This window comes from Blastomyces dermatitidis (assembly GCF_000003525.1).
Source record: "Blastomyces dermatitidis ER-3 genomic scaffold supercont1.6, whole genome shotgun sequence".
NCBI lineage: Eukaryota > Fungi > Ascomycota > Eurotiomycetes > Onygenales > Ajellomycetaceae > Blastomyces > Blastomyces dermatitidis.
The window spans coordinates 4755581-4767680 of NW_025544779.1; the positions used below are offsets into that span (position 1 = coordinate 4755581).

At 44.2% G+C, this 12100-nt stretch overlaps 2 protein-coding genes across 3 annotated transcripts; both read right to left on the bottom strand.

Annotated features, from left to right (window-relative positions):
* Positions 1–646: 646 nt before the first annotated feature.
* Positions 647–6960, bottom strand: BDCG_06436. Of its 2 annotated transcripts, XM_045422171.1 has the most exons (5): positions 5828–6107; positions 2791–5737; positions 2614–2734; positions 1536–2555; positions 647–1449 (listed from the first exon to the last, which is right to left on the bottom strand). In XM_045422171.1, the coding sequence occupies exons 2-5, from the start codon at positions 3667–3669 to the stop codon at positions 1274–1276; spliced, it is 2196 nt and encodes a 731-aa protein (XP_045281690.1). In that variant the 5' UTR covers positions 3670–5737; positions 5828–6107; the 3' UTR covers positions 647–1273. The 2 variants fall into 2 exon arrangements, with proteins under 2 accessions (XP_045281690.1, XP_045281689.1); XM_045422170.1 differs by having other exon boundaries at positions 2791–6960.
* Positions 6961–8472: 1512 nt separating this feature from the next.
* Positions 8473–9683, bottom strand: BDCG_17315 (uncharacterized protein; the record flags this gene model as incomplete). Its single annotated transcript, XM_045426457.1, has 2 exons — positions 8473–8622; positions 9228–9683. 2 exons carry the CDS (start codon positions 9681–9683, stop codon positions 8473–8475), a joined length of 606 nt encoding a protein of 201 aa, XP_045281691.1.
* Between the last annotated feature and the right edge of the window lie 2417 nt (positions 9684–12100).

The window sequence follows — 12100 nt, forward strand, 5'->3', positions numbered from 1 at the left end:
CTTTCGGGCCGGCGAATCAAGCTAGGCAAAGTGTTTAAAACCTCTTCCTCTTCGGTTCTGCTTCTGTTCAACAATTTTTTATTTTTATTTTCTTTATCCTTGACTTTCTGAGTATTGTATTCCCTGCCTCATGGAGGCCAGTAATGATTCTGATGACGATTCTCAGGTTTAATGATATTGCCTGACTATTTTATGCATTTTCAAATACCCATCTCATTCCATTCCATTCCATTCTCCTCCCGCAGCTGGTTGCTCAATTTTTGTTCATTTTCGTTCCTTATTCATTCCCCTTCCACAGCAATTCTCAATACGATTACGGCGCTAACTCCCGGGGGAAAATGACACGGGGTTGATTAAATGCCATCCTAAGAAATGGAGCAGCTCGCCAGGAAATGTTGAGGGGATGAAAAAAAGAAAAAAAAAGAAAAAAAAGAAAAAAAAGTAAACAAACAAAATATCCCCACCCATCACACTCAAAAACCACAGCATTGCCAGCATCATGTTGCCTCTCAATGGCCATCGCATGCATACTTCGTTTTTTAATAAATCACGTGGAAGATCAAGCCTATAACAGTTTTTTAGCAGAGACTGTCGTCTACTCCACCCTTCCGCTCCAGTACTCATGGGGCGGCGAGGACTATCTAATATGATGGACATTTCTTTTTACATATGACATGTACTATGCGTACGTCAGGCAGCGTGCTGTCTTATTATTTCGATTAGATGTGGTGTTTCAGAATATCTACCCTTTCCTCAAGAATATAGTATTCTGTCTATATTTGTTTATGATGAATACTATGTAATTCCTTTGAAGTGCAGGACGCTATACGCTAGACGCTTTGAACAGCAGACGGCTCTTCTCCCCCTCAAACATAACTATCTATCCAATAACAAAAATGCTCAATTATACATTATGAGGCTATCTATAAAGCAAGAAATCTGACGGGTAAATTATTCAGACAATCTGTGTAAAGTCAAGATGTCCAAAACAAACAGGGGGCGAGAAAGCTCTCATTACATCACGACTTACGAAAGGCGGACAGCAACGATCCAAGCCACCTTTAAAAACAACATTTGGAGAACGGCAAGATAGGATAGGAATCCCTCTTCCTAATACTGTCTACAGAGTACTCATCCAGTTGGAAACTGCAAATACATCGCCGTAGGGAAAGGGAAACGGGATGTGCCAGGCGTTCAGGCTGAATGCACCTAGAATCGGAGGTTACAGTAATTTTCTTTTGGAATCAGTTGGGTTGTGAATTCCCAAGTTCCCTTAATTCCGACTCTTGCGTTTGCGGGAGTTTTCGGGCAACAAAGGACCCCATAGGCCATAAAATAACCTATCACTGTTGAATTGAGCAATATCCCCCGGTACACTATTTCCAAGTGCAAGGTCCTGGATATGCTCCATACTTTCAAACTCCAGGTCGTCCATATTACTTGTATTCTCTAAGGAGGTGCCATTAGTTCTAGCTAGAATGGAGAGGTGGAAGGAGAGGAAAAAAACAAAGCCAAGATTGTTCATATGAACTCACCCTTTAATGCACGAATTTCCTTCGAGAGGCTATCCACTAATTTTTGAGTTTTTACGTCTAGACCTCTATATCGTTGTTCTTCCCTGATGCGTTCGATTTTGCATCGCCGGTGGAAAAGGCACCTTAGTTTAGAAAATAGAGATTCCAGTTCGGAGATTTCATGCTTTACTTGCGCAAACACCACGGCCCCATCAGTGCCCCGTGTCGTGCGACAAAGGTCCACTAATGAAAGTTGCGTAGAACTCATTGCGGTGGCGAGAAGAGTAACGATGCAGCCTACATGACCTTCTGGTATGCCTTTTTGGCCCAGCAGCTTATCAAGCCCAAGAAGTGCATGATATATGTGGAACTCCTCGATTTTATAAACCGCAAGCTTAAACGCTTTGTTCACTAAGTGTGGTATTGTCCGCATTCGAGATAGTTCATCAGGATGCATTTGAAAGATCTCCTGGAGACTCTCGAAGCTCTCGGGGGCAATCTTTAAGCATGTAGAAAGTACAGTCGCAAGGATAGCCGCTTTCAAAGCGTGGCGCAGAGTAGCGTTAGGATCGACTCTAGATTCTCGATCCTCCGCAGAGAGCCCTAGCGAGGCCCGTGGAGCGAAGTCGTCGGCTCCGCACTCAACAAAGTAACGGCAAATCGCGAGCAATACCTGACAGCTCGCACGACTGTGAATTTTGTTCTTCTGAGTTGCAGAAATCCAGGAACCTAAATCTGGCCTTTGGACCATATTATGCACCCAAGATCTGATGTTGTTATAGAAATCGTTCAACTTACCCCCTGGACGAATCGGGAGGACTTCTTCAGAAGCGACGGTTGAGCTTCCATTGTCGGTTTTTATTGTTCGTGTCCTTACGAGCACTTCTCGCTGTGCGTCAATCCTCCATCCACGGGTCTGAATAGGCTCGCCAAACCCAACACTAATCAGGAGAGTAAATCTTCCAGGGAATGGATTATTTTGAAAGTGAGTTATATGCTCAGGATGCCAACTATGGGGCAATATCTGACCACTCAGGGTGTCTAATCAATATTAAACCGGTGCTCTTATCGCATTCAGTTCGAGGGGGGTTTGACATACCTGGAAAAAGTGCGCCACTAAATTCTTCCAGCCCATTTCTAAAACATGGGACTATATAGCGATAAGGTCCTTTGCGTCCCTTTATGTCTTCGCAATTACGACAAGGGGTCCCGCCGGCACACTACGGCAGAAATTAGTCTTAAGGGGCGGATGCTTCGAGTACCATGGATCAAATACCTTTTCATGTTTGAACCGACATTGCCAGCAACTTTTCTGCTTCGAGTCACCCTGTATATCACCCGTGCGCTCATTCGGATTGGCAGTTTGCAGGTTTGTCCTTCCGTCCATCGGTTCACACGAAACAGGCAACACATCCAAACCTTGCTGCCCATTGTTGGGTATCTGAGTGTCCTGTTGCTCAACCAAACCAGAAGCAACATGAGAATCGTATCTCACGAGAGCGTCGTTCGTGGCTCCACAATGCTCTAGTAAATCGCAGACATCACGACAGGTAGAGGAAATCCTACTATATTGGTGCGACGGCACCAAATTCGACTTGTCCGGTAGATAACCGGGCTCCGTTAGAAACCTTGCAGATTGGTCTTGATGTGAGTAGCTAACCTCTAACTCTCTTATACCGCCGTCTGAGGCCACAAAACCACCTGTAAACTCTGAGGCTCCCGGGTTGATGGTATCAAGGTTCTCTGCGGAAGTATACATGGACAGCATGGCGTCAAAATCGTAGCTCCATTGGTCCCAAGGTTCAGCTGTTCGCGACTCAGCACATTGTGCTGTTCCGGTAGTGGCGCCAGACCCAAAATTTGGAGCAGCTGGAGAAGGTTTCAAAGTGACTTCCCAATGTTCCTCTAGTCGTCGGAGTTGTGTACCCTGTACCTCCCCTAACCCAGACGAAATGGGGGGGTTGGAGTCACGTTGCGCATAGGTGAGGAATTCCGAGTCATAGCTCTCGCTTTCAGTGGGTTGGACGCCTCGTAAATCGTGGGATAGATCCGATGGAAGAACCGGTTCCTGGATCCCCCGCTCAACTAAATCATACTGGTTTTGGGAAACATCGGCATCGGGATAATTTAAACTCAAATGATGGTTGAGTGCCATGTTAGGGGTGCCAGCTCAGTGTTCCTGGCTTGGGTAGGCGATTCTGTGGAGCAAATGATGAGTTCTAAGATTTCATACCAGGTCAAAGTGTATCAATACCGCAAAGTAGTGTTGGGAAATCGAGATCAGCTCAATCGGTACTGAGTAAACTGAGTAAAATACGCAGAGATGCAATAGCAAAGACCAGAAGCGAAAAGGAGCACAGAAAAAAGGTGGAGGAAACAAGGGACGAGGGACAGGGAGATCTGAGAATAGGGAAAAAGGCCGCAGTCAAGAAAGTCTCCTTCCTCAAGTCGCAAATGGAAGCATTTTCATAAGATGGAAAGTCAGTTCAGTCGTCAACTCATCGAGTAAGGCGAGAAAACCGACTCTGCTCATCAACAGAAGGCATCCTAGCAGTATTCCGGAAAAACTGTCAGCGGCCAGGCAGGTATAGAGTGACGATTTGAACCCCAGGGGAGGAGGGCGCGAACAAGTCAATCCACCCCATTGATAGGGCGTACGTGCACAAAACGGGCCCGCCAAACCTATCAAAAGTTATTCCGGCGTGAGGCTTCAATCGATGTGGAGCATTTTGCTGGCAAGGCAAAAGCTACTGTGGAGACGTTCAGCATACTATGTAGGTCGTAAATCCTCTGTGGCATTTCCTCCAAGATTAGCATTTGGCGCAAAGGATTGGCGCTCCATGAGCCTCCGTGTGAGGCTTGACTTCGACGCTTCAAATGGCAGCCCTATTTCCTGCTCATCCATTTTGTCCGAAGGCAAACCCATTTGATTTTTGCGGAGTGTTTTCACATCTGGCAACCAGCTGTCGTTCTGTCATCCGCCCACGTACTCTTTCCCGGTTTTTCAGCACCCCGCTCATTATTTAGCAGTTGATGGGGATAGCCATTCTTTGTTAATAGTAGTTGTGTTTTGCTGGGTTCCTCAATAATATTATGTCAGGTGAGGGTGAGGCCCCAGGCTAGCAAGCAACTGGCGGTCATGCCCTACCGTTTAACCAGGAAATTCTCAAGTAGAAATAAGCCTCACCAAGAAACAAACGGGGTTGAAGTCCGGATGAATTGGGCGTTTGGCGTGAATATAATCCTTTTCCCTCACTGCCTGACCAAATATATGTGAAGCGGAAACAGGGCGGCGCTCGACGCTTCAGGCCCGGTTACATCGTATCGCTTCAGACTCTAACCTCCCCCCAGGCCCAGGTGGTTGGAAATTTCCCAGCAGGGGACTAGCGGCTTTTCTGTTGGCAGTATTGAGCAGTTGCTGGTCCATTAACCTAGTTAATTAAGCATCCTCGAACAGTTCTGCTTCGAAACACTGCGCATGTCCTCCGATCCGTCCATGAAAACTGTGCCACGCCATCGAGCGAGGTGAATTCTACTCAAATCCTGTTTGTATTGTGCATACAATTTCTGCACGTCAGCCACGACTAAATGTTGCCAATAATGTCATATCAGTACCTCAAGCCACCCATGGCACTAGAGCCAGAGCCTGATGCAAGGCGAGGAGGCCCTGGCAAGGCACCCTTAGAGACAACAACGTTGCTCGCACCCGGCCAAGCCTCCCTCCACGTCCTCAAGTTTCCAGGAAACGCCGAGGTCGGAGCTTGACTTTTCACAGATACCTGAGCTCGCCTCAAGGGCTGCATCGATCAACCTGCTCTGGATTTACTGCAACCCCCAAAAGATTGCTGCTCCCGATTCAGCATGTTGAGCAGCCAGAGAAACTCAGTCCCTCACAGCTTGTTTGGGTCCTGCCTACATGGATTCGGCCTCGTCGGTATCGAAACCGGTAGCAGCCCGGCTGGGCAGGAGATCGTGAGCCTAGAAGGACACTCCCACAGCACTTTGAATTGCAATGTTTTAACTCACCATTCACATTTCTGAAGCCCCTGCCAGGAGGTTTGGAGATATGAAGTTGGCGTAAGCTTTTGGATGGGGCCGCGCTTAGCTGAAGCTCCACAAACGGTAGCGTACAGGCCATAGGCCTCGAGCCAATCCCCACTGCCCAGGGGACTCGTTGTGATTCCTCCATAGTGATAGGACATCACTTTGCCCACGAACTTCTTCTGCCTTAGGGCAATGACGTTAATATGAGCTCTGAGCCTCGATACTGCGAGGGGGGAAGAAGACGCGATTTGGGGTGCCTGGATGCTCACATCGCGGTAAAATATTCGGCTGACAGGTGTACGATGAAAAACAACTAGACCTGATACACAGTCCTAATAAGTGTTGCTCGTTTGGATAGCAGCGCAAAGAGAATGTTTGGGAGGAGGACTCTGGTTCGAGAAAAGCCATTCGTGGGGTATCAATAGGCTTGGGCCGAAATGTGGAGCCCAAAGGTCATAGGAGGATGTAGGTGCTTACTTACATACCTATAGGTATATGCAGCGATATAGGGGCGGAGAGTGAAGGGGCGTGTTGCTAGAGAGATATACTGAGTTTTGAATCTTCCTCAGACTATATCAACCTTGGGCAGTTTACAGGCATTACTTTGATGCCGATGAGGTAGTTTGTAGACGTGTTCAGTAACAATAATAATATTTTCTTATCTCTAATACTCAGCAATGACCTGGTGGAAGGATATCCCCGTTGATAATAGGGGTGATATATATATAATAAGGGTGAATGTTGATAATCACTTCCCACACATCACAAAAATAGAACTTCTCTTCATCTCGACTGTCTTTCCTTCAAAATTGACACATTTTTTTATCTGAAACCGGAATATTTCCATAAGCCCTAGCTAGTTTAGGGGAGGTTACCAAAGTAGGGACAGGGAGAAGAGGCTGTTCAAGATATTAAACCAGTACATTAAAAGGCACCCATCTTCATCAGCACACTTCGCCTCAAGGTGATGAACTTAGTGAAAAACAGAAGAACCTGAAAATTAAGTGGTAGTGGAATTGAACATTGCGGTTCTTTCTACAACCGTATAAGTTACGCTTTGTCTCGCTCAAGCAATAGTCTCCATAGATAATAATAACTATATCTTGAATAAACTTTTCAATATCTCATCATTTCGCACATAGATCTCTTCCTAATCCCCCTCCGGCCCCCAAATGAGTTCACCACAACAGCTCTCACCTCCCTTTCTGCTTCCAGCGGGATGCTCACCAGCCAGGACAATGATGTATTCCGCGGGACTGGTCTTGTTCGAGGCCACGTCGAGCGACAATTCTCGCAGTAATCATCGGGAAAAGACCAGATTTAAATCGGGAATAATGAGTATGCTTCCACCTGAAATAGAACCGTTCGCTCAAGCTGATTGATGGTAGGTCCCGAGGCTACAGCTAACTAAGAGGATCTAAAGCTGCGATACGGAGTACCAAGTGGCCGACTGGCCTGTCTGGCCGACTCGCTTGTAGACTAAAAGTTAAGTTACTTAGTAGTTACTCCGTACTTGAGTATCTTTTGTGCCGGTTAGCGGGGCGCCCAGCCCACCGCGCGCCCTCGCCATTGGTCCGCCGCGCGCGCGAGGCCCGATGCAGCAGCACTGACTGCTCTCTCACCACTTTTGCACCTTCTCATGCTGCTTCAACAGATGCTGTGATCTATAAAAACCTGTCTCATGCCCCCTCACAATGATCACACTCTCTTCTTCCTTCCTTCTTCATTTCTCTTTCTCACTCATCCTTGCCCTGGGCTCTGGCTCTGGCGCTCACTCTCGCGTGCACTGCCTCCTTCTTCATTTCCCCCCCTGCCAGGGATGGTGCTGTCTTATTCAGCCCTCATCTGTCTTGGATCCTGCGCCTGCGGAGTCGTCGAGCTGCTGTTCTGATATCACCTGGTTGGCCTCTGAGCCCTCCACATTGCGTCTTCATGATGCTACCCTGCTTGACTCTGGGATTGAGGCTGCTGGGGCGTCCGCACCCCCTGTTTTTCTGCAAGTGTGCCTTTCACTGTGCTGTGTGATCAGTGATTCCCAGCAGCAGAAATTTCTACTCCCCGGTTGATTTATTCTTCTATTTTCAATTTTCATTTTCATCTTCCAAGTTTTTTCTATTTTAACTTGTTGGAAGGTCTTCTTTTCAAGACTCGGCTTGTCTTGAAACCCCTTCCATTGGTGGGATTGCGTGTGAAGATGGAGGAGGCGGCAGCCGATCGAGCGTGTTGGGATGGCCGGTGGGCTGGTGTCCGGGGACCGGGGCTCAGAGTGCTTGCTGGGCCTGAGCGATGTGGGTTGCATCTCTCTTTGAGTCACCAAGGCTGACTGTCATTGTCACAATTTCTTTCCGTGGGCTAATAGCAAAAATGCTGCATTTCATTTGCACTGGTGTGCATCTGCAGGTCAGATGAGGACCAAGGCAGGCAGGGCAGTGTCAGGATTGCATGCTCTGGACATGTGAAGACTGTAAGTGATGAATGATCAAATGTGATTGAAGCAGGTCACTGGTTATCAGGCTTCAGGTGGCTTTTTGACCAGTATGGGACATGTCAGCAGTCTCAGGGGGGGGGTTCAGGGATCAGAGGAATTCACCTCTTCACTCTGTCCGCTCAATCTTCAATGAGAGATGTGAGACTGTGCAGCAATGAAGTCTCTGTGCTGAGAGAAGCTATAAGGGGTGGCTGAGCCTCCTACAGAATCTTCAAGATACTGGCACTTTGCAATCTGTTTTTCTCACCCCGTGCACGCCCTTCTCTCTGGCTCAATTCCTGCTTTCCTTCCTGCTCCTCTGATCGCTCCTGACTCAAAATCCCTTAAAATCTTCCCTCTCAAATCCCCAATCCTCTATCCAGATGGCTCTCGCGTTTTTTCATGTGAACAACTTCAAGCCGTGGGCGCCGCGGCGTCCGCGGCACCTCAAGCCATTCTCACTGTGCAAATGCCCCCATTCTCGCGCTCTAGAGGCCAGAAGCCCCCTTCCCCCTCCCCCTCCCTCAGCCCCACGTTGTGATGCCTCTGCCCGCGCTCTGCTACCTCACAAGCATGGCCTTCCTCTGAAGCCGCTGGCTGAAGTCTGTGTGCTCATCAGCAGTGATGTTCAGCTGTGTTTACTGTTGAGCTTTCTCTCTCAATCAAGAAAGATGTCTATATCATCACTGAGTTCAAAGAATTCTCAGTATAATGTATCATCTCTTCATGAACCTGTACATCATATCTCAAATTTACATTCAGCTTTATCTTATGATGTCTGAGATAATATCTCTAATACACTGATTGAGCTGTCTTCTCTTGAGAGAGATATCACAGAGACTGATCTATTATTACTCAGTGTAATCAGCTCAGATAATAGCTCAAAAGATTTCTTCAGACTTTCAGATCTTCAGAACAACATTCTCATTGACTTAGTAATTCTTACTAATAATATGTTCTGAGACACTAGTAATCTTTACTAATCTGCCTGACAAAGTAATAATCTTACAAGCTCAAAGATTACTTATTTATATTCTGAATCTTCTCTGTCTATGTACTGTAACACTTTCAATCATTATTAAGAATTCAGAGAGAGGCTTAACAGCTGAAATAGAAATTTTTAAATAAATAATAACACTTATATTCTGAATCATTGACAGATTTATCTTACTCATTACAGTATTAATATTAATATATCTTACTTCTATAGTATAAGTGATGACTTTCTCAGTAATACATAGATTAGAAGACAACCGCTCCACCACGAACTCGCTCGATTTTTCGAATAAGAACCCGCCGATAGATCCATCGAAAAGCCCTCGATCATACGAGCATTTTGACCCCATCGCCGACCGCATACCCCGTGTGGTGGTGGAGTTATCCAGCCAAACGTGAACCGGACGTTGTTCGAAGCTCCTGTGTGGGATTATCCCCCGTTCTCCCCTACCACACCACAACCCCGGGCCAGAGTGCCATACAAATTGTAAGGTGAAGTGACCTAGCCATATGCACCAATCTTCTCGATTTTGGAAGACCCCCGACCTGTAGTTGTGGAGATATCCGAGGAGCGACCTCCGCGAAAACCCTGTCCATCTTTGATGTTCCAAAACACCAACGCCAAGTCTCACCCTCGTACCGCCCTTCCCAATCTGGCCCATCCCCGGCAGAAAAATACAAAAAGATACCTCGGCGATAATATCAAGCACATAATCAACGGACTCTTCTGGAGTGCAATCTCCACGGTCCGCCGCCAGTGTATCTAGACTTCAACACCAAGTCTCACCCCTGTACTACCCCTCTCAATCTGGCCCATCCCCAGCAGAACGATACAAAAAGATACCTCGGCAACAGTATTCAATACATAACCAGTGGACAACGAGTCAACAGCACATCAACAACTATAAAATCAGTATACCCCAAGATCTGACTGAGCCTTTGATCCCTGCACAGTGAGATATATTAAATCTAGTTTTAATATCTCAATATTCAATAGATTCTGCAAGGGATTGAGAACAGCAACACTAGGTTTCTATTGAATTTGAGAATTAACTCTATATTGATATAATCATTGACAAAGTCTTCTATTTTGAGATATAAATAATCAGTTCCTCTACATCCCGCTGGCAATATTTATATTATCATATAGAAACAGACTTATATTCTCTATAATATCAAGACTCTGAAGAGAGAAAGTCTTGGTAGAGGGTATACAGTAGTGCATATCTTAGCAGTTTCTATCTCATTCTTCTGCAGCAGTTAATGCAAAAAAAAAAAAAGATCTTAGAAATAGTTTTTTACTTCTCTTGAAAAAGTAAGGTGTTTTTCTCTGAGTTTTACACAATATTCTTACAAAGAATTAAAAACAGAGTTGTTTTCTGTCATAATTTCATATTCTTTTAAGTAAGAATTACTATTTCAGTGGCTGAAGAGCTTTCATTAATACTTAATTCTTTGTTACACTCTTTATTAACTGATTTGAGTTGCACACTTGTTGTGTGAGGAGAATTGGATGATTTAGAATAAAATTGAATAGTTTTAATCAATTTCTCTGCAAAAAATTGATTTATTTTTTGTCAGTTTTTCTCTTAAAAACTGTCATATCATCTGATTTATTATCAATTGATATCATACTTTTCCTCACTGTATCCCAAGAAAGAGATTGTAAAGATTTTATTGATTTATCTTAAAAATCAATTTTAGTTTATTAGATTCTCTTCAAAAATCTAACCTAGTTACTGAACTAGTGTGAAAAAAATCAGGTGTTTTATACATAAAAGTCTTTTATTCTTCTTTTGAAACAGTCTGACCAACTTTTCAATTGAAAACAGACTTAGAAATATCTCAATTGAAACAGTCTGACCAACTTTTCATTGAGTGAAAACAATGAGTTCAAAAATACGCTCAGTTGATGTGGAAAAAGATGCTTTCTCAAATGCTATTCCTGAGATTGAAATTCTGAAGAGAAGAAAGAAAGAAGAAATAGAGAAATAACAAGTTCTTGAAATACAGGAACTTGAAAAAGCAAGCAAGATTCTTGGAAAGCAGTGTCTGAGTGAGATGAATGAAGAAGTTCTGTTAATTCTTCATGCTCAGGTCAGACAACTACAGAAGATGATCAAGTTCAAACTTGAAATCTCAAACACAGTTCAAAAAACCTTGAAAATTCCTAGTACAATCACTGACTCTTCATCTTACTCTTCTTCTTTCTTTCTTCCTACTTCTTCTTCTACATATGCTCAAGCAGCTGAATCTGCTGTCTCTAAACCTGCTGTCTCTAAACCTACTGTCTCAAAATCTGCTCAAAATTCTGAGAAAACTGAGAAGAATACTGCTCATGCCTCTATTCATAGAAAAGTGGAAAAGAAAATGCAAAAAGAGAAAAACTTCCAAATCTCCAGAAATAGAAGACTTATTCTCAAAGTCTCAAATCAGGACATTCTGCAAAGAAAGAAGCTAAACTCAAATCTCATTTTCAGAATCAGAAATGAAATTAATCAGCAGTTCTTTTCTCAGTTGATGACTGATATTGAAGTTCAAAAACCAGTTATAGCTTCAATTGAGCCATCATTCTTTGAAAACTCTATCATTCTGACTATAATGCCTGAATTCAGTGCTGAATTCCTTATTCAGAATGAGAATCTCTGAAAGTCAGCAGTAGAATCTTTGTTAAACACAACAATTCTATCTGAAAGAGATGAAAAGTGGGACAAATTCATTCTTCATGATATTTCAGTTGAAATTTTTGACTGTGAAGAAGGAATGCTACTTCTCAAAAATGAATTGAAAGAATACAACTCCATTCAACTGAGAAAGGAGCCTGTATGACTAAATTCAATTGAGTTCAGACAAAGCAGGAGAAATGCCTCTGTTCTAGTATATACAAAAACACTTGAACAGTCAAAGATCTCTGAAGTAAGAGTAGCAGGTTTGAAAATGAGAGTTCATGAATACAAAGACTCAAGGATGAACCTCAAAGCTCAAACACAGTGTTCAAACTGTTAAAGATATGAACACTTTGCAATCTCATGTTTTAGAGACTCAAAATATGCATTCTGTGCCAGAGATCACAAAACTA